We start from the raw sequence: 24,128 nt of genomic DNA on the forward strand, positions 1-24,128 counted from the left end.
TGTTAAAAAAAATTACGAACTGTACATATTTTTTTACTTTAATGACGAAGTTTGAATTTTGCATTTTCATGCATAAACTACCATTCTTTCCAAATTCATACACGGTACTGAGGTGTCACTCATCTATTGGTGTAAAATGACCTCCACCTCAGCGAACTATACCAATGGAGACGTGACACCTCAGCACCGTATATGAATTTAGAAAAAAATGGTAGTTCATGTATGAAAATGACAAAATTTAAACTGAAAATTTTATGTTGTATGATGGTGTTAAGAGATCATTTTTTATACTTTTTTTACATTTATTCACATTTTCCAAATATTATAAATCTATTTCATTTGATCAATTCGTTAAACATCTATTTTTTGACAAACATGATTTGGTTGTGCTTATTTATTAATTGAATATATAATTTTTAGAATTAAAAATAGAAAAAACAAGGGTTGTCAATTAGAATAGTATATGGTTTAGATAAATTAAAATTAAAAAATTAGATAAATTTTCAATAAATGAACAATTTGAAATAGATATTTTAAAAAAGCTTAACTCATGTAGAGATTTATGTATTTTATATTTTTTTTTTATATGTCCTTATTCTTTATTTTTGTATTATATGATCCTTTTATTTATCTATTTTCGATTTTCAGGTTCTTTTTAAGTCTTTTTCAGTCCTTTTATTTATAATTTTTTTGTCCTCCAGTCCCTCTGCTTACAATTTTTTTTTCCTCCAGTCACACAAAAGAACTGAAAAAAACTTAAAAAAAAGCTGAAAATAAAAAATAGGTAAATACAGAGACCAAATAATATAAAAATAAAATATAAAGACCTACGTAAAAAAATGTAAAATACAAGGATCTCTAAATATGTTTGGCCTTATAAAATTTAACGGATTATAAAAGCCACTTTATGTGCAAACCGTAAAGATACATCTTATTTACCATTTTACTATTTTTTTTCTCTTTTTTATCCCACATTATACTGACCTGAGTGTCAGAGCGGACAGGCGGTAAACCCCATCGGCGTTCCTTCTGACCTTTGTTTTTTCTGTTTTTTAGGCTACTTGGAGGACATCTCGATTGTTATTTATAACTTATATATACCGATTTGAGTCTTGCAGCGAATATCCATAATTCCTTTCCGGTTCATATATTTTGTTATACAAATCGGCTTATACTATCACTATTACTCAATGATTTATGCCTTATTTATATTTTTTCAATAAAAGACAATTCAACTAACAAAATATTATTAATTTAAGATAATCATTTGGCCAAATTCATCAAAAGCCATTGTACTAATAGATCTTATTTTATTTGATCCTAACTCAATTTTTCAATTTTAAAGAAGTCTTTTACTGTTAATTTATATAAATTCTTTTTCCTTCTTTAACAGAATATGTCATTATTTCATACAAATTAAAATAACGGCTATTTATATAAAAAGGGACTATAAATAAACACAATTATCAGTATTTACACTTGCTTAAATTGAATTATTTTAAATTAATATTAAATAAAGTAAAATTATTAGTTTAAGAAAATTTGAATAAGCCTAATTATCTACATGTGATTTTGTACCTTTTTGTGCTTAGATAAAATGTTTTTTTTTATCAAAGTTAATATTGTAAAATAACTCCATGGAACATTTTCTAAACATTTCGTTAATAATATAATATTTTTTTCTGTTAATTTTTTTATTAATATAAAAAAGACAATTTTTTTGAATCACAAAATATAAAAAAGTGACGAAAAGGGAACAAAAGGAATAAAAATAAATTGGTCTAATGCCTTAAAAAACCCAACCTTTTAGCTACTTTTCGATCCTACCCTGACGTCAAAAATTTGCCAATTTTACACTCTTTCACATTTTATCGTTTGAATTGTACTCCAATTTTTTTATTTTTGTCAGTTTTTTTTTACTTAAATGATATGAAATCATTCAATTAACAATTTTTAAATATAAAATTAAATTTATTTTCATCCAAAATAGTACAAATAAATATTTTATTTTTAAAAACCAACTAAAAATTATATATAGTCCAATTAAACTAATTTATATTGTTAATTAATTGAACTAAATCTAAATAAATTTGAAACATGTATAATTAATATACGTTATACACGAAAAACATTTTTGATTTTTTTTCAAATGAAAAAGACGTCAACTTAATATTTCAGGATATAATTGAAATGATAAAATGTAAAATAAGATAAAATTGACAAGTTTTCAGCGTTAGAGTAAGATCGAAAAAGGATTATAAGGTTGTAGTTTTTTTTAAGGTGTTAGGCTTAGGCCAAATAATTTTGATAAGATAATTTTGCATTTAATTTTTTCATTAGTAAATAAGGATTGAAATTCTCTCAAGTTCATTTTAAATTTGAGGAGGTTATATTCACGATCTACACCGTTCATTATAAAATGAACGGTATAAATTAAAAAAGTACAATTTTAATTAAATTAATTTAAACCGTTCATTTTACAATGAACGGTGTAGATCGTAAATATGACCCTTTCAAGTTTATTTGAACTTGAGAGTATTTCAATCCAATAACTAAGTATAACAAAATATAGAATGACGTGCATATTTGGTAGTTTAAAATACTTTACACATAAGGCATAAGGAACATTAGTTTTTTAGCGCACATAAAATGAAAATTAATATAAATTATCCTTCCATAGTTCCATCAATCATTAATTTCTAAATAAAAAATTACTGATACCTTTATAGGCCAAACTACCGTAAACAAATGAATTTAATTATTAAACTATTAGCTAAAAAATTAATCGATCATTCCAGAGATAAGATAAATATTCCACATCAGCTGCACGTTACGTGGCCCCTTTTAAAATGTCCACGTTTCAATAGTTATTCCCAGTATTACACAATTGCCAAGCTGTCTGAAAGTGATCACCGGTAGATAGGCTTAGACCATAGTTATACAAACTTAAAATAAATAAATTAGTTCTTTTTCCACCCTGTCAACCAATTCAATTTTAAATTATTTATTTTATAAGCTTAAATAATTATACAAATTTAAAATAACCAAAAAAATTTCTTTTTCCACCATGTCAAATAATTCAAATTTAAATTATTGATTTTATAGTCTTAGACCATAATTATACAACTTTAATATTTATTTTTCCACCCTGTCTAACAAATTCAATTTTAAATTATTTATTTTCATATTCAATATTTGACCGGTAACCGGCTATTACAGGTTTTTCCGGACCATTCTTTCAATATAAGTTGGCAGAAGTGGAGACCAGTACTCGCAGAGTCGCTAAAGAAACAAAGACCACACTCTCTTCTTCTTCTTTAGTGTCATTTACACCGTTTGATCTTAATCAGACGATTACAAAATGCCGATCAGAAACATTGCCGTAGGCCATCCAAATGAGGCAACTCAACCCGACGCTTTGAAGGCGGCGTTGGCCGAGTTTATTTCAACTCTCATTTTTGTTTTCGCCGGAGAAGGTTCCGGTCTTGCATTTAGCAAGCTTACCGCAGGTGGTGCAGCCAATCCCGCTGGCCTTATTGCCGCTGCTATAGCCCACGGTTTCGCTCTGTTTGTTGCTGTCTCCGTTGGCGCTAACATCTCCGGTGGCCATGTCAACCCTGCTGTTACCTTTGGTGCTTTCGTCGGTGGTAACATCACTCTTCTCCGTGGTATTCTGTACTGGATTGCTCAGCTTCTTGGCTCCACCGCCGCTTGCTTGCTTCTAAAGTTCAGCACCGGCATGGTTAGTAGTTAGTTAAACCATGCACGTATAATTCATTTCATTATATTAATATTTTTAATATTAGAAGTTAATTAATTTTTTAAACTAATTCTGACTGTGTCATGCAGACTAGCGGTGGTTTCGCTCTCTCCGCCGGAGTCGGTGTATGGAACGCTCTCGTTTTCGAGATCGCGATGACATTCGGACTTGTGTATACAGTCTACGCGACCGCTGTCGATCCAAAGAAGGGAAGTATCGGAACTATTGCACCCATCGCAATCGGTTTCATCGTCGGAGCTAACATTTTGGCCGGAGGAGCATTCACCGGTGCATCAATGAACCCTGCAGTTTCATTTGGACCAGCTTTGATTAGCTGGAGCTGGGAAAACCAGTGGGTCTACTGGGCCGGACCTTTGATCGGCGGTGGCCTTGCTGGGCTAGTCTACGAATTATTCTTCATTAACAGCTCACATGAGCAACTCCCTACCACTGACTACTAAGCGAGCGGTGGTTGTGGTGGTGGTGGTGGTGGTCGTGCATGGATGATATGGTGGTGGCCCCGCGGCTTTTATTTTCTCTGGTCTTATGTATTTATTTTCTTGTTTGTTTAATTTGTAACCGTTGATCTTTTCTTTTTTTCCATCATCGTCTGATCATCCAAGGGTGTGATTTGTGTATTCTGATCCGGTTGTATTATTCCCATTTTAAGTCATCATCTTTCCATTTTTTAGTCTTATTTCCAAGTTTCACTTCTTTGCCTTATCAATTCTTGTTTTAATGTAAAATTTAATTTTATCATAAGAAAATTATAAGAACGTTTAGTTTGAATGAATTAATTATTGATAAGTTTTTCTTTTGAACCCAAAGTAACTGCTGAGTTTATGAGCTATAATATGTAGCCTTGTAAATTAAAGAAAGACAGTAACATAATGGATACATTTTCGCTTAAATACTATCAATAAGTCAATAATATAAAATTATAATATATTAATTAAATAATTGAGGTTTTTTAATATAAAATTATGTTAAACAAATTATAAAAAGAAAATATGGAACTTTTAAAATAAAGGATAAGGTAGAGAGAAAAGTTAGGAAAGTTAACTTTTTTTTTTCTCAAAAAAATAATGATTGATGCATGACCATACATTTATGTAGAAGAAAATATTTGTAACCGTTAGTTTTTTTAAAAAGAAATTAGAGACGAAGAAGCGCTTATGGAATAAATTGAATTTACGATTTTGATAGTTTACTGTCTATTACTTATATCATTTACTGTTCGCTAGTTTAATATAACTGCTAAATCTAAAAAGATTTATGAATTTTTTTATGTAACCGTTGTTTTTTTTAAAATAAACTTAGAGAAGTGAGAGCACTTGTGAAAGGAATTGCATCCACAATTTTCATAGTTTATTGTCTAACATTTATATTATTTACTGTTCGTTGGTTTTTAGATAGCTGGTAAAAAAGGAGAGATGGTAGTTAAATATTTTATTAAAAAACATAAAACAATATATATATTAATTATTAATTATTCAATAAAAATAAATTAATATATATTTATTATGATTGCTAATAACAAACTAGAAGCTTCATAAGTTTTGAGTTGTGTATCAATCATTAATAAAAATTAAATATTGATCGGTCCATCAGATTAGGAATCAAATAATTTGCTTTATTCTATATACTATTGTTACAACTATAGAGCAAGCAAATCACACTGTTGACTTTTGAAAGTTGTCTAATTGAGTACTATGCGACAAGTCACTCATGAATATACATTTAATCTTAACAAATTACTGTGACAGCCCCTTATATTTAACATAACTTATACTTTAATTCTTCTAATTTGAAAATCAAATAATATGACTCCTCATTTTTACCTTTGTCAACTATTTAGTCCTTCTCTTCATTTTTGGTGTTAGTCAAAGAAGTCAATGAAACTATATGGTCTCGCACTTTTATTTTTGTCAACGATTTCGTCCCTCAATTTTATTTTTGTCAACGATTCCGTCGCTCATATGCAAAAATTAATTAACTCCTAAGTCCTTTGACTTAGACAGAGGGTATATTTGTTCCATTTTGATAATATTAAGGTCATTTTTAAGACTCAAAAAATATTAGGGGGTCAGATGAACCACAAAATAAACATTAAGGTTATTTTTGTACCTTATCCCAATAAAAAAATGATTTGGTAAGATGAATTTTGCGTACCAAACACAAAACAAAACTTTGTACCTAGAGATTCCTTACTGTATCTATCAATTATCAAACTGAAAAGAAGGAGACCACGTGAAGCTTTGGCTCCATTTTCACTCATCAATCTTATTTTTAACCCTTTGAGACTAGGAGCTGGACTCAACTCCTTTACATGTCCTTTTTTAATAATAATTCTCATTCTGAACCGTAAATAGGATGATTTTTGTTTTTTTGTTAATAGTTTCAAAATTGAAAATTAGATTGAATATGTTAAAATTAAAGGCAAAATTTATATTATTATACTTTTTTCATATTAGGTCCTTTCACTATAGTTTGCATATAATAATTTCTTCTATTTTTAATTTTATAGATATTAGATCTTTTCATCATACAAAAACTTTTAACGCTATCAAGTCACAGAAAAAAATCAATAGAAAAACTTAATAAAAATAAAAATTTAGAGATCCAATTTTAAAAAATTAATATGAAAAAGTAAATAAATTTTTTTATTTCAATTGTACTATCAACACGTGCAGTATAAAGGAAATTAAGAGTACCATATTTTAATTTTAACAAATAAATAAAAGAATTCAATTCAAAGAATATAACAATGCATATGTTCAAATATAAATTTTGCTAAAATTAAATTGAACCTTTCAATTTTAAGTTCAAAAATTGTTTTTCTATTGGGAATTCGGGGGGTATGATTGGTTAGAGACCTTTGAGCATTACCCAATGAGAGAATGTAACGTGGAAGAAATATGTCCACAATCAATTTGGCAATTGTGGAAGAAGATCAGTGAAGTGGATTTTAGGACCCACTTTTATAACAGCGTCGGTTCTAAATAAATGTGTTTTTATTACAAGGTATGATTGTCCCATAACGACATCCCGATTTGGCCGGTGGATATGTATAGTATAGAACGCCAAATCGTGGACTGTCTCGAACACTTGAAAACAATTACAGAAAAGAAAAGAAAATGTATATAAAAGAATTTTACATTTTATCAATTTTTTTTGAATACTAGGATTTGTATTAATTAAGAAACCGAATACAAATTACTTAACAAATATACTAGAATGTTTGGTTCTCAAAAGTCGACATCGGACATGGAATATGAGTCTCACGTTTACAAGTGAGCAATCATATTCGTAATCTTCTGATAAAAGACGATGAACTATTACGAAAATGACTAAGTAAAATCCTACTATTTTATAGAATATAACAGATATAAGAGTTATTAATATCAACCGTATAGAGAGCCTCAACAACAAGTTTGAAATCTGACTCAAACTTAACATTAAACTTGTTAAGTGCCAAGTCACAATAATCAGGGCCGGCTTTAGACGAAATGAGATTCTGAGCGGTTTGTTTTGGGCTATCTATAAAAGTATTCATTTTCGTCAAAGTGTTTTAAAAATACGCTCCATTTTTTTTTCCTAAACTATGCAAATTTTTCACTTTTTAATTTTAGGAAAATATGTATTTGGTAGATCATTGGAAATTTTTTAAAAAGCATATGTTTGCGAAAGAATTAAATTAAAAAAATGTATTTTTACAAAAAGTTAAAAACAATACAAATATTTTTTTAATAGATAGAGATAAATTAGGCCTTAGACGATGAAAAATATATAAATTATATATTATCTTCGATGGTATTAGTCAGAAACTACATACGTATTATATGGGCTTATATTTATTTTTAGAGTAAAACTTGGAGCACCCATTACTAAAAGGCCCGACAAAATATATATATATTTTAAAAAGATTACTTATATAATTTTAAATGACCTAAGATAAATATGAGCCTTTTAAAATTTACGGCTCTAATTATTAGAAAATCAAGTTAATTTTTAAAATAAAAAATTTAATAAATATCACTAAAAAGTTCAATATATATATATATATATATCTATACTATATATAAAAGCACGGATGTGGGGGGGATACAAGCAAATTTACCGAATAATCCTTTCTAATATATCATTAAATAACGGTTTTATGGTCATTAACAAATTATTTATTTAATTTATTACTGAAAATATAATATGGTTATCATTCTAACTCTAATAGAATTAGAGTCCTACTTAGAATTGTGTTATATTATATGTAATTTATTTATTTAATTCTTTATAAGGACCTAAATTTTAGAAGTTAACATACATATGGACTGCTCTCAGAGAATAGCCTTCTCCCATTCCTTAAATGATATGGCATCTAGGCAAAAAATAATTAGTGATCGAGGTACCAAACCAATTAAGTAAAATGGGAGAGTGTTTTGTAAAACAAAGAACAATGAATAATTAGGTGGCAGTTTTTAAGTCTCTCCAAACATTATAAATCACAAAACATAGTACCAGAATGCTCTAAAGTCTCAATAGAAAATTTAACTATAAAAAATAACTTCCAGCAATAAAGGTAATTCATAAAATAGTAGTCCTGAATGAAGCATGGCATATCACTCTAAACAACGATAACAACTCATTTTATCTAACATTAAAAAAAACAATCAATGATTTACTGTCATATAATCTCAATCTACTGAAAGATCTTTCTACCTCTTTTAGTCTCAGGAAGTCGATGTTATAAAGTAAAATTATATTTTAAAAAAGGCTTAATGTCTTAAAAAAAATCCCGAACTTTTATCCCCTTTTCAATTCTACCCTGACGTTGCAAATCTGTCAATTTTACCCTATTTTGTATTTTTTCATTTCAATTGTACTCTAGAGCATAAAATTGATCTTTTTTTATTTGGCAAAAAATTTCTAAATTGACCCTTTTTGCATTACATTAACTTTTTATATTAAATTGACCATTTTTTAAAAAAAAAATATTAAACTTTTGTCAAATAAATAAAGGTCAATTTTATGCTTCAGGCTACAATTGAAATGAAAAAATGCAAACTAAAATTGACAATTTTTTAACATTAGGGTAGGATTGAAAAGGGGATGAAAGGTCAGGGTTTTTTAAGGCATTAAGCCTTAAAAAAAATATAAAGGAAACAAAAATGTAACATTGATTTAATAAAAAAATGAGTCTTTGACATGGATTGGAAAACTACACTATCTATAAAAGATTAAATACTAAAACTTAACAAAATTAACATTTTAAATTACTACTTGCTACAAAATATTATTATTTATTTTAATTGTTTATTGTATTAACTATAGCTATAAATAAAGATAAATTCCCATATATTTTTATAATATATTATTTATTTGTCCATGTAAAATCAATAACAGAGAACTATTTGTATAAATTAGAATTCTTTTTATATATAACTATCTATTTATATTAAATTTAAATTATATCATAAGTTATAAATAAACGTCAATTAATATATCAAATAAATATTTGACGAGTCACACTACAAGCCACGTGTGAAACACGTAAAGCGACACTAATATATTTAAAAGGCCTAATGTCTTAAAAATCCTGACCTATAATCCCCTTTTCAGTCCTACCCCGACGTTGAAAAATCATCAATTTTACCCTATTTTTCATTTTTGTATTTGAATAGTATCTTTAAATATTAAATTGACGTCTTTTTCATTTAGAAAATATTCAAAAATGTTGTCTATGTCTAGCATAAATTAACTGTATATGTTTACAATTTATTGAAATTTAGTTAAATAATTAAGAATTTAAATTAGTTTTAATTTGATTATGGTTTTTAGTTAGTTTTTAAAAATAAATGACTTATTTGTACCTTTGTGAATGGAAATGAATCTAATTCTATTTTTAAATTTAGTTATTTGAATGATTTCATCTTTATAGTAAAAAAATTGTCAAAAATTGAAAATTGGGGTACAATTGAAAATGAGAAAATGGAAAATAGAATAAAATTGATCAGTTTTCAACCTCACGATAAAAATAAAAAAGAGTTAAAAAGTTGGGTTTTTAAAGGCATTATTTAAAAATAAATAATTTGTTTTCGAAGGAACCCGTATATATAATGGGACCCTTCTAAATTTAGGGTCTTAAGCATAGGCTTTAGGCATAGTCCTTAGGGTTTTTTTAACAAATATCCTACATGTGTCAAAATAATCTAAATTTTACTAGAGCAAAAAAGAAAATTGAAAAATACAATTACCAACTTTCAAATTGCACAAATAACTTATTTAATTAAAGAAATACGGTCAACTATTATTAAGGAAACCAACTGTTATAAAATTAAAAAATCCTACAAAATCTCAAACTTACATATATAGAAAAGATTTTCAAGAATATTCAAGAATCATTAATTACAATAATAATTTATTTAAAAGCAATTCCCATTTATAGCGACAAATATATGATTATTCAAATACATGATTCTTCAAACCAATAACAATTTATTTAAATCAACTGTAATTATTTTTTCAAAAAAAACCGATTTGAATTTTTTTAAAATAATAAATTTTTACTAATAGTTAACTAATGGTTAACTAATATGAAAATTAACAAATTTTTTATTTTATAAATGCAGGAATGGCAACATTGAAGGTTCTGATTTATTATGACGGAGTTTGAAGGAAGATCTTTATGTGGACATTGAGTTTATTTTCAGTTAACTAATAGTATACTACTACTCATTAAAAAATATTAATTTATTTTTAATAACTCAACATTTGGTTGAAAAGTAAAGTTAACATGAAGTTAACATGCAGTTAACTATTAAGATATTATTATATAATCCATTCTCATGTTATCTATAATATTACTACTTCAAAAGTTTCTTTATTTTGACATTGTGTTTACTTTCAGTTAACTAAAAGTATACTATTACTCATTAAAAAACATCAATTTGTTTTTAATAACTTAACATTTGGTTGAAAAATAAAAGTTAACATGAAGTTAACTTGCAGTTAACTAGTAGGATATTATTAATACACCATTGGTTAACCAACTAGAAAATCAAGCCATAAAATACAAAAATTGAGGTTGCTTCGCGGACATAAATTACAACGATTATATCAGATTCAAATGAATAGAGAATACAAAAAAATCGAATAAAAGAAATACAAAAACTCCATCTTGTTAAAGAAAAAATAGCACTTTTGATTCCATCTTGTTGTTGTTAACAACGAATCATCTCTCTTCTTTAAAACAATCGGAGCCGTCGTCGCTGCCGTTGAGAAAGATAAAGAATATGGATTTGCTGTTGTACTTGGGGATGGCACGAACGGTTGGCGATGAGTGGGTGGCTGCCGGAGCGGAGATGAAGAGATCGCCGGTGGAGAGAGGAGAGCCGAAGGAAAAGATTTCGCAAGAGGGAAGAGAAGAGATCGCCAAATGAGAAGAAGATGCGGACCGCCGTAGGAAAAGGAAAAATTGTTGGAGGAAAAGGAAAAAGAGAGAAACAATTAAAATGAAATGGAAAGATTTGGTTAATGGGGTAATGGAGAGAAATATGGCAAAAATCTATGAAAAATCTAAGAGAAATGGAAACATGCAAATCAATTATGAGAGTTTACCAATAATGAGAGAATCATGGGAGGTTACCATTTTAAGTAGTTGTATTTTGCTAATTTAAAAAGTATCTTTGTGCAAAGCAAAATCATTAAATTCAAATTAGAAAATTGATAATAGTATAATTCAAAATGGACTTTTGCTCCAGTAAAATTCAAAATAAAATGGCCTAAGCTAGTAACCTGGGTAATTTTCTCTAGTCCTTAGTGGCCTATGCATGCATAGGGCCGGGCCTGACGATAATGCCTCTTTAAGGCTAAGACCATCTCCAACCCATACTTATTTTTGGGTTTGGATCTTGATTTTCAACTCCAACCCATACCTACTTCCCACCCCATTTCTTTGTTTGTGAATAGTAGCAACCCACTTCTTGATATGCACTATTCACACAAACCCATTTTTTGGTTAATTGGATATTTATTTTTTAATTACAATTTATATAGCTAACTTTGTAAATGTTCATTTTGGTCCAACTTTTCATTTAATTACTATTGTACAAACTATTCATGAACCACGTACTCCGAAAAATAAATATTTTGCCATAAAGCAAGAAGCGTGTAGAAAAGATGTTGAGCGAGCATTTGGAGTTCTACAAGCACGATTTGCAATTATTGTAGGACCGGCCCGTTTTTGGAAAAAAGATGTATTGCATGATATAATAACATCTTGCATAATAATGCACAATATGATAATCGAGGATGAACGCGATTTAAATGCAACAATAACAAATTCAATGGAAGGAGAAATACCGCAAGTTGAAATGGTATTAAATGATGATGCTCGATTTGAAAAATTTCTTGCTCGCCACAGACAAATCAAGAACAAAAATGCACACCTTGCACTTCGTAATGAATTGATTGATCGTTTATGGAAAAAATATACTAATGCGGAGGCATGAAGAAGATTGTTTCAATTGTAGTTTTATTATTAATATTTGAATGTAATGTGTTATTTTATTATTAATATTTTAATATAATGTGTTATTATAATTATAATTTTATTGTTTCAATTTTAATTATTATTTATTTTATTTTTTATAATTGGACATTAAATAATATTAAAAAAATTAATATTTAATTTCATATTTTTTAAGCATTATTAAATAAATGAATAGATGAGGATGTATGTGTTTAAAATATAAATATAGATGTGAAATGGTAAATGATTAAATGTAATAGTATTAAATATAAAAGAGAATATATAGAGAATATTCTTTTGGTGTGAAAAATGGGGTAATGGGTTGGAGTAAAAACACTGTAGCAAACCTAAAAGTAGGTAAATTGAAACTTAAAAATAGGTTTTGGGTTGGAAATGCCCTAAGGACCTCTGCAAGAAACGGGTCAAAATGTATAGCACAGAAGTGTTATGAACTCTTACAGTCCGTCTGCTTGAGTCTGTAATAATGCAACCTGTACCAAGTCTGCATGCCTGTGCAAAAACTGCACCATCAAAGTTGCATTTCAGGAAACCTTGCTCAAAGAGAATTCCATTGAAGTCGGTCGTAAGCTTTGCTCATAACGACGTTAAGAACCGCTACACCATCCTTCCCTTGCATCTTACGATGTAAATAATAAGAGTCCAACAAAAGAAAATCAAGAGCTACAATAGATACAGGACTTGAAATGAGAAGGCCTGCTGAATATGCATGTAATGTGCAGGAAGGGACTCCAAATAGAAATATTAATAATATATGAAAACCTCATATAAGCTAAAGGTCAAATTAAGAAAAAGTCTGATTGTGGCAAAACATCAACACATAACATGCACTCTAAAGTAATAAACTAAACTGCATCAGCTCATAAAAGTATTACAATTTCTTTTTTTGATAATTGGGGAGGGAGAGCGCTTGTGGGAGGAATTGAACCCACGACCTTGCAGTTTACTGCCTAGCGCTTATACCATTTGTTCTGAAGTGAAACCTAAAATAGATATCACCTCGTAGCATAGCCTGGATCATCGTTTAATATTTAGGTTTTGTACTTATTTACATGCTTATTGAATGCAATATTTTATTATGATAGGTCTCCAAGCAGCAGTACCATTACGATGAATATGGCATTTGCAGGTTAATGTGTTCTTTAAACTGCTCCTTCTTGTTCTCCTTTAATCAGTGAACATAAATTACTTTCATATTTATCGTTGTTTGCTGACCCCTTGTTTAATTTTTGCTGTTTTTGGTGGTGCAGTACTGGAGGCATGGGCGGAACCAGGGAGGGTCGAAGAGGCTCGGCCAACCCTACTCACAGGAAAAAAAATTAAAAAACCAACAAATTTTTGGGAATTTTTCCAATGACCGACCCTAAAAACCGCCCCTACATGTGTTAAGGGCGGTTAAAACCGCCTCTACAATTGATAATTTACATATTTGATCTGTTTTACAGCCGTTTATTTTTTTTTAATTGCCGAACGTAAAAAAATTGACCCTCCTAAATTGGAGTTCTGGTTCCGTCATTGGAGGCGAGGAGAATGTTCTCCACTGTAATTTTTTTAATTTCACGCTAATATTTAAAAATTTATTTTTTCTGTCTTAAATTGATAGATACTTTTTTCATTACTTTATCGTTTAAAATCTAAATATTTACTTTATTAAATAATTTTTAATATATTTTTATTAATTATAGAGAATTTTTTTTTTTAAAAGATAACAAAATTCACAAAAGACAAAAATTATCACTAAGGACAAATATGGTATTTTCTTATGTCTTAATTTATATTATCTTAAAAATTTAAATGTTATAATATCCGTATATATACTAAGTAAATTTAGAACGGAGGGCGTATTAAAGAAAAAAATGTAACTAAATAAAAAGAACAACATTCACATCATTTTAGCAGCCAAAGTTAAATCATAATCGTATATTACGACAATTGTTGTAGTGCCACTGCTATTACATATATACTAGAACATAAGATATTTTATTACATTAGAAACACATAAGAGTAGCTGCAAATTTTATAAATTGTCTATTTTTCAGTGGTCAAGTACATTAATTATTGACCAATAAATTATAACTCAAATAGTATAAACGTTGAGCAGCAAACTGCTAGGTCGTGGGTTCGTTTTCTCCCACAAACGCTCCCCTCCCCAAATTATAAAAAAAAATACATTAATTATCGTTTAGAGAAGGCGGAGCAGTACAGCAGTGAGGTCCATTATATCTAGTTATTTCCCATTTAAGCGAACATATTTTCTTAGTTGCGCGTAACCTCCAATTGCACACATCATCCCGCTTGCATACTAACACAATTGAATTCTTCTTTGTTTCCTTGCTCTTAAACTGTCGTCCTACTCTGCTTGAATAAACTTTAGTAACGTTTTTAACTGCTTCTCTTGAAACAAAAACCATACCCTTACACAGCTCTTTCCAAGGCTCCCATTCTATTTCATCCTCATCACTTGAATCCATTTTTACTGTAAAATCATCAAGATCCACATGGCTACAATGATAAGGAAGTTTTGATGCCATAACTATCCTTCAATACCTGTTTAAAATCATTAAAAAAACACAAAATTATTATAAGTTCATGATACAATTATTTTAAACATTCATTAACAACAACAATATTTGAAACCAATTTACAAAGCCTGCACGCGAGCATCCATATCTAACAAAACATACCTCGTCTGAGATTGTTCTTCTAATTGATGGATAAAAAGTTTAAAAGCCCAGATAAAAAAAACAAGTGAAATTTTGGAAAACAATTTTTTGAGTGTGTGCTGAAAGGAAGTAAAAGTATTGTTTAAATAGAATGGTGTGCACGGTTTCTAATGACGAACACCATTGTCCGGTCAAATCTCATAGCGACTGACGCTACAGTCTGTGGCAGAAGCCATGTGACTGAGTTTTCTGCGATGGTCAAACGGCGGATTGACTCGCGAACAGAAAAAGTTGATTGTCTCGGGCAGTAAAAAAGTTGAAAAGTATTTGTCCGGTAAACAACTTTACTGTACACAATGGAGGAGAGTCTATATGTTTCTCTGGTGGATCAGGAACTTGGGAATTTTGGGTATGCTTCAAATTCCGTACATTAATCAAGCTTTGATATTCTTTTAGGCAAAATTCGTATGGAGGCTCCCTTATTTTACAAGTTTTGTTCGAGAAGCTCTTATTTCAAATTTATTTACATTTGAATTCCTGTACCTGGCAAAATTTTAATTTTTAGGTCCATTTAAGGGGTTGGAAGAAAAATAAACTACTATAAGTAAAGTACTCCCTCTGTCACAATAGAGTTGTCCACTTTGCCTTTATCACACAGTTTAAGAAAAACAATTATTGTTTATAGATTTTGCAAATTTTTCTTTACTTTTCTTGCCATACCCCTATTTAATATAGGGACCACTAGCAATTTACTTTTACTTTATTCATTAGTGAATTTTAAATAAGGGTTACATAGGAAAATTGGGTGTAAAAATTGGTTACTTTTTGCAAGTGGACAAGAATTTTGGGACAAAAAAATTTCTCAAAGTGGACAACTCTATTGGGACGGAGGGAATAATTAATATGCAGATATCGAACCAAATACCAACCTATAAATAGGAGCATTTCTACTCTTAGCACCATAAAATTGAATTTCACTTTTATTTAGTGGCTGCACTGGTCTTGAATTTTATATAAATTCTGCTAATTTACTTACATCATGAACAGCCTCCCTCAGTGCTTGAACTTGCTCTTTTGAAACAGTCCTTATCTGGAGTGAAGTTCAAAATGATTTTCATTTTATGAATGTAGAAAGTAAAGTATTTTGAAATTATATGTGACCAGGAAAGTGCAAATTTCGAGCTACTCCGAATAATTGTATCTAAACGATACATTCGCTTCAATTCAATTTGATATTGTAAACGACCCGGTTTTTCGGTTTAATATTATATAAAAGTTAGTTTTCAGGTTCCGTTTGATTTAAACATATAAAATTTGAGTTTAGTTTAGTGTAAATTGAACCAAAAAATTTACCGAACCAGTTAGTTTGATTTGATTTGGAAACAAATAAATTCCTTAAATTTTAATTCGATTTGCAAAATTAATTTTTAGGCCGGTTCATTTCGTTTTGGTTTGAACTGAATGCACACCCCTATATGTGATTATACTAATACAAATAGGGATGTGCTCTCGATTCAAACCAAATCAATTCTGAACTAAATTTGCACGTATGTTTTATTTTTCAAATCGAGAACTGAATTGATCTTAAATTAATTTTTTTATAGTATATATCAATTCAAACTGAACCTAATTTGCGTGTACACTCTTAAATACACATGAACGTCCTTGTTAATGGTCCAAAGAACAGCTTCAGTGCAAGGAGGGACAGTGAGTGAACCTTCATATCTATAGTATTTCTTGCCACCCATTTTTATTTCACTTGGGTCTATCATTCCCATGGTTTTCTCTTGTTTTTCATCAATTAAAGGCATCACAGTCCCCAGCAGCTAAAATAAACAACAATAACTATAAATTATAAATAGGAAACTTTTAAAACGTTAAATGATGCTTTCTACAATATAGATTAAAAATATAAAATTTTAATAGTGTTTTAAAATATAAAATGCCGAAATATAGAACTCGATACATTTTGTATGTTAACCCTGGAGAGGAAAGCATCAGGTTGACCAATCTTGTAAAGAAGTCCAATGACAGCAAACTTGTTTTTAATATGGGTTAATTTTTTAAAAAATCACGAACTTTATACGAAATTTCATTTTAATCATGACTTTTAATAGTTGCCATTTAAAGGCACGAACTTTCATATTGTTTCAAATTCATCATTTCAGTGTATTTTTATTGACTAAATTCTTCACTAACCATTAATAAAAGACCCAAATTATTAATCAACATCAAATCTTATTATCTTTCAGTTAGATTATATAGGATTATAAATTTTTAGTCAGATAAAATACACCGGATTTTATTTTGGTTATATATTTGAAATAAAATGAAAGTTCGTGCCTTTAAATGACAACTTTTAAAGGTCATGATTAAAATAAAATTTCGTGTAAAGTTCGTGATTTTTTTAAAATTAATCCTAGGGTCTGCGCATTCATGAACCATGTGTAGTTCCATGTCATACCTATCAAACAATATTTCCATCAATTTGCTCAACTAATTTTATTTTACTATAACAGTCTAATAAAAAAATGAAATATAATTTATTTGGTATCCCTGAACAGTAAACTATTAAATCATGAGTTCGATTTCTCTCACAAACGCTCTCTTCCCTCCTCCAATTATAAAAAAATGAATTTTTTTATTAACTTTTATACACTTGGTATGTTCCCTTACAAAATAAAGAAAGACGGTCATTAAATAATTAGGGCTGATAATTTTCTACATGACCCGTTAACACGATAAAACACAATATGAAATTAAGTGGGTTCGAGTTGAGTTTATATGAGTTTTGGTCATAAATGTGGTCAATCCGTTTATGACACGGTTAAATAGCGGGTTAAACAGGTTAAACCCGTCTAACCCGTATAAAACACGTTTAAATTTATAAATTAATTACAATAATTAATTAAATTATTATATATAACCAAATATATTATATATGCATATCATTTATCAAGAAAAGCCCTAATTGGAAAACAAAGAGTATATAACGGATCCAATTCATCAAATGAATTCTTCTTCACTTGTAATATAGAAAAATTATATTAGCATAGATTAGCATAGTGTATCATTATATATAATCAGAAACTTGAGATTTAAGAATGAATTATATGGAGTCAACAATATTAGGAATCTCATTTTCATGTGTTTGTACTCTTTTCGTGTGATTTCTTTTATCATTTTTACTATTAATTTTGCTAGTGATAAGTGACTAAATCCTAGATTGGGGATTGACATTGAATTTTGTTTAGGCTAAACCCATGTAGAGACCCTTGTACTATATCATTTTTATTCAAAAAGCCCTTTTACTATTTTTTTGTTCTTCAAGTCCTTGTACTTGACAAAATTCTGATTTTCAGGTCCTTTTAAGGGACTGGAGGAACAAAAAAATTGTAAATAGAGGGACTGAAAAAAACTAAAAAAGGACCTGAAAATCAAAAAATATGTAAGTAGAGGGACTTGAAGAACAAAAAAATAGTGCAGGGGTTTTTTGAACAAAAATAATATAGTATAAGGGCCTGTAGATGGATTTAGCCTTTTGTTTATTTGAGTCAGTGAAGTATGGTTTTTATTGATGTTGTATGTTGATTATGCGTGCTTAGTATAGTTTGGCCAATTAACCTATCATGTGTTGTGAAATTGACTTGAACGAGATTTTTAATTCAATCAAAAATCCACTTTTTATATTGAAGTTGAATTACATTGGTGTTTAGTTGATCGATAACCAAACTTCACTGTCTTTTACTACTTGTTCAAAATCCGTATATTTGCAAAAATATGTCAATATAAGTGAGGGTCTAGACTAGTAGCCAGTTCTTTTCATATACTTCGAGAGATCACAAATTATTTTCCATTATATAATCTAACGTCTGCCTCAGTCCAATAAATAAATAAATATCACACCAATGCAAATGGAGTTTCATCATGATCATACCATTTTCGAATTCTCCATTTTATGTAAATTAATGTTGATAAGCATAAGAATGTTATAGTATTGATTTCTTTCCCATTAAATTTTTTGAAGTGCTACTTTATATTTTCTTCTCCAAACTTCTAAAAAATCACATTGTTATGATTTTTAAGTGGCCCATTTCCATGGCAAGGTGGATCTTTTTTGTTAGGAAATGGCCAGAAAGTGCACCATTAACTTGGTGTTGTTACTTCTATACAAAAAATATCTTATCAGTGTACATGTAATCATCAATCAATCATTTAGGTCAATGTCTTGAGAAATGTACAGAACTGAACTGAATAAATTTCATTCAATTTTTTTAAAAAGTGAAGAAAATTTGAAAAACAATAACAAATTGTTTACACCGGCCCAAAAAATTGCTAGGCAAGGATATCAAATGAGTTTACTAGAGATTTAAGCCCAATAGAAAGCCTTTTTTTATTAGTTTTTTGTTATTCCTCTTCTTATTAAAAATTTGTAGCTAGTTAAGAGTGTTTTCCTTCTTAGAATTTTAATTCTAGTTAAATTAGGAATTTCGATTAAAAGGAGCTATAAATAGCTTAGAGTTTCATTTTTTTTGTATCAATCAATCAAAAACCAAGCCCAGTGCTTTTTATCTCGCAATCTTCGGATTGTTTTAACTTAGGAGTAGTTTTTGGTATTAATCTCGTCTGAGTTCGTAGCTCCCATATTATTACTATTAGATCACATGGTTAAGTGTATTTAACCAAACAAGCCCTGCAAATATCTACATAGGTTCGTTAAAGTATCAAACCTCAAACCGATTCCTACTATAAATTCAAAGATTCGAGTCCGGAATATTTCCAGGCGAACACAAATTATAAAAACCGTCTAATATTAATTTACTAATTTGAGTTTGATTTATTTATTAGTTTATATAAATTTATTTTCTAATGAAAATTTTATATACGTATTTAAACTTTAAATAAATAAACGTATTATATTTAATTATTTTTTTATTTAGCTTATTAAACGGTGGTTGAATCGATTTTCGTAAATTGATGGCCACATCGGTTCAGTCCCCGATTCAATTATAAAACACTAATTAATATATAGTCTATTTTTAAAAAAATTATCAATAGCTTTTCCTTACTCGACCTTCACAATCAGATATATTTATTCTTTCCACCCACTTATTTTCTCATTCTTTTCTATAAGTATTTCACCTTCTAGCACATGATCAAAACATAAGTTTGTCTTCCACAAATGAGCTAAAGGTTGAATTAAATAGAATATTTTGTCACTATGAAATTCATAGCATTCTTGTTGTTTCTTCTTGCAATCACAAATTTCAGTATTGCCTTGAATAGAAGGATGAAGGTGATGACTGGAGATAATATTTACCATGCGATTCAATGCAAAGGAATCGATATCGCGAGGTTGGAGATGACGGAAAATATTACAGAAATGGAAGGTGAAGTAGATTTGAATAATCATCATGCCTTTCCTAGGCAATCTTTTGGAGGTTATGTAAATAATCAAGATGGATCTTCAAGAGCTAGTCCTTAAAATACTCTATTTATTTTGATGTATATATAATTATATGTTTAAAAGTTATGCAATGAAGGGCATTAATATTAGTATTTTAGTATTTAGTAATTTAAATTAGGCCAAATGTTGTAAAAAGGCCAAACTTTTCACAAAAATTTCACAAAAGTCCTGAACTTTCAATTTTATCGATTTTGACCAAAAATTGATTATTTGGTTTCACAAAAGTCCTGACCTTTCAATTTTGTCGATTTTGGCCAAAAATGGATTATTTGGTTTCACAAAAGCCCTGACCTTTCAATATTTGGCATGCCACATAGACGTCACATAGGTTCCACATAGGCAAATTGATATCAAATTGAGAGTTGGCCACAATTGAAACCAAATAATTTGTTTTTGGCCAAAATCGACAAAATTAAAAGGTCAGAACTTTTGTGAAATTTTTATGAAAGGTTTGGCCTTTTTAAGACATTTGACCTTTAAATTAAGGTTTTAGTATATTTAAATTCATGAATTCTCATAAAATCATATCCTTCACCCTTTGTGTATGCATATAAACCTTTGTCATGAACGTTTGATTCAGTTTTGATGCCACTTCGTTGGAGTACTTTTCTCTTCGATTACTTTTTTAAGTATCCAGGTTATTAGGCTTTATTAGTTTGGGAATATCTTTTTCACTATGGTGAATTGTAATGAAATATTGTATTATTATTATTTTTATTTATTCTATTTGATTGGTAGCGAGAAAGATGATGCATATGCTAAGAGGATGTCAATCTAGTTGACATGTTCGGGTGCGATTTCTGATTTCTCGACTACAATATTTTATGGAAAATATATATCTACGTAATTATATAGCTATAATCAATTAATACTTCAATTATATATGGATTTTTTTCCGATTTTTATTTGTCTATTACTGATACATCTTTAAAGACTCCTTACTTGATCAAAATCTTTTGGATTTCCATATGAAAAATCCTCTATCAGAGTAAATTTATTAAAGCTTTCTCAAATTATATATTCAAAATTTCTTGGTCCGGCCAAGATCTTTGAATTAATTAAAGGATGAAAATTATTTTGATATTTAACAAAATGTCTGGCTGCTGTGTTGCCTAAAAGGATTTATTGATGGTTTATTTGAATAGATATAAAGTTACACCAAATCAAACTCTATATCGGCTTAATCGAATGAGATTAATAATCAAACTCTTCACTTCAACTAAACTTTGTCTATTATTGTGGCATTTTAGATTTAATACCTTAAAAAAATCTTACCTTATAACTCTTTTCAATCATATCCAGACATTGAAAATTTATCAATTTTATCATATTTCGTATTTTATCGTCTCAATTGTACCCTGAAATATTAAATTGATATTTTTTTTTATTTCAAAAAATTTCAAAAACGTTCTTTATGTATAGCGTATATTAACTGTACATGTTTAAAATTTATTTAAATATAGTTAACATAATTAAGAATTTTAATTAGTTTTAATTTGATTATATTTTTTAGTTAGTTTTTAAAAATAAAAGACTTATTTGTATTTTTTTTAATGAAAATGAATTTATTTTTATCTTTAAATATGGTTAATTGAATGGTTTCATCATTTAAATAAAAAAATTGACAAAAATTAAAGAAATTGGGATACAATTAAAACGATAAAATACAAAATTAATAGGGTAAAAGTGATAAGTTTTCAACATCAGGGTAGGATCGAGAAGGGGTTAAAAGATCGGGATTTTTTAAAATATTAAGCCGATATTTTATGATACTGTGCGAAATTTGTTATTTAACTCGTTTTATTTTGATTAGTTCTTTCTTTCCTAGGCTAAAATTTGTAATATGACTAATAATGTAATTATATATATTTTTTTTCAATTTGGTCTAAATAATATGTGAGCCATTTAAATTTATTTTTGACTAATTTTCGGCAGTTCAGACTTGATCTTCCTCTAGCAGAAATGGATTACATGCATGTTCATGGGCTGGGCGGGCTTTTTCTTTTATGTTAGTGCAAGCCTGCCCTGAGGCCGTTTCGGACTTCAAATTTTCTAGAAGAAATTACACCCAACACTTGATTATCAAAAATAATTTTAAAAATATTTGAGCATCTTTTTTTTTCTGTCAACACTTGATCCCACTTCTTAATTTCATCTAGCACTTGATTCCACCTTTTTATTCCATCCAGCACTTGATTCCACTTTTTTATTTCATCCAACACTTAATCGAATTTTTTTATTTCATCCAACATTTAACTCCATTTTTTTATTCATCCAACATTTAACTCCATTTTTTAAGATTTAGAATTTAGATTTTAAAATTTTAGAGTTTAGGATTTAGGATTAGGGTTTAGCATGATTTAGGATTTAGTGTTTAAGATTTAGGACATAGGATTTAGCATGATTTAGGGTTTAGGATTTAGTATGATTTAGGGTTTAAGATTTAGGATATAGGGTTTAGGGTTTAACATGGTTTAAGGTTTAGCATGGTTTAGGGTTTAAGATTTAGCATGATTTAGAGTATAGGGTTTGGTAGGTTTTAGGGTTTAGGATTTATGGTTTAGAGAAATAAGATTTTAAGTGTTAGGATTAATGTTTTTATTAAATCAAGTGTTAGGTGCAATTTATTTATTTTTTGTAAGTATTGTCCGCAAATAAAAACGAAGATAAATATTTTTAAGATTATTTTAACAAAATCAAGTATTTTTTAACTTTTCCTAATTTTCTATTCAATCTAACCCTTACATTCTATATATATGCGGGATCGGGTCAAAGAATTTGAACTTACTTAAAGAATTACATAAAACTAAAAGCCCAAACCTCCCATAAAATTGCAGGCTTTTTTCGGATTGGGGCTCGAACCAAACTTTATCCGGCTTACGTGAAGAATAGTATAAAATTAAAATTCCGAGCCCGTCCATAAAATGACATATTTTTTCGGGCTTCGGCTCGGGCCATATTTTAAACGAAAAATCACTATTCAAACATGACGTTAGGGTGTGGGCTTGGACAGAATACTCAAGCCCATGAACAAGTTTAGAGCATATGTCCGAAGGCCCCTTCCAACATTTTTTTTCCTTAAAAAATCCTTAATATTTCCTTTTGTACAAAAACTAAATTAGTTGTCAGGTTAAATTGTTGTATAATTAACTTCCCTAGGCTTTTTTTCCCTCCAAAACATCCCAGCAATTTTATTTTTTTACGAAAAATAATTATTTATACTATATATAAAAGCACGGATGGGGGTGGAGACAGGCAAATTTACTGAATAATCCTTTTCAGTTTACTACTAAATAAAGGTTTTATAGTCATTAACTAATTAGTTATTTAATTAATCATTATCATAATTAAAGTTCTAATTAGAATAGGTAGCTAAATAATCTCCTAATTATAAGTTATAAATAAAGATAGCTAAATTCTTGTAAAACTCAAAGTCTAACTATTAGTTTCATTACATTTTATATTTTAAAACAAATGTTTACCATTATAGTTTCCTATTTATAATAGATATACATAATCCGTTATAAAGGTTTTTAGTGAGTTGTGGTTTAATGATTAGAAGTTTGCCTCCTTCTGCAGTTCAAAGTCTTACAAATATATTTTTCATTGCATATCTTAACTTTGTTCTCTTTCTTTAAAAAAATATTTTCAATTTGCTCATTAATTCTTTTTAATTAACTAATATATAACTTA

General features: G+C 28.7%; 2 protein-coding genes across 2 annotated transcripts; one reads left to right on the top strand and one right to left on the bottom strand.

Moving 5' to 3' along the window:
* Nucleotides 1–3,262: 3,262 nt before the first annotated feature.
* Nucleotides 3,263–4,457, top strand: LOC126677601 (aquaporin TIP1-1). Its single transcript, XM_050372291.2, has 2 exons — nt 3,263–3,742; nt 3,850–4,457. Exons 1-2 carry the CDS (start codon nt 3,362–3,364, stop codon nt 4,219–4,221), a joined length of 753 nt encoding a protein of 250 aa, XP_050228248.1. The 5' UTR covers nt 3,263–3,361; the 3' UTR covers nt 4,222–4,457.
* Nucleotides 4,458–15,866: 11,409 nt separating this feature from the next.
* LOC126678485 (carbonic anhydrase Nec1-like) lies at nt 15,867–17,452 on the bottom strand. The gene is given in 4 exon segments (XM_056105517.1): nt 15,867–16,058; nt 16,630–16,794; nt 16,950–17,020; nt 17,389–17,452. Coding segments are annotated over 4 exon segments (492 nt in total).
* Between the last annotated feature and the right edge of the window lie 6,676 nt (nt 17,453–24,128).

The sequence above is a fragment of the Mercurialis annua genome, linkage group LG4 (genome assembly GCF_937616625.2).
Source record: "Mercurialis annua linkage group LG4, ddMerAnnu1.2, whole genome shotgun sequence".
Lineage (NCBI taxonomy): Eukaryota > Viridiplantae > Streptophyta > Magnoliopsida > Malpighiales > Euphorbiaceae > Mercurialis > Mercurialis annua.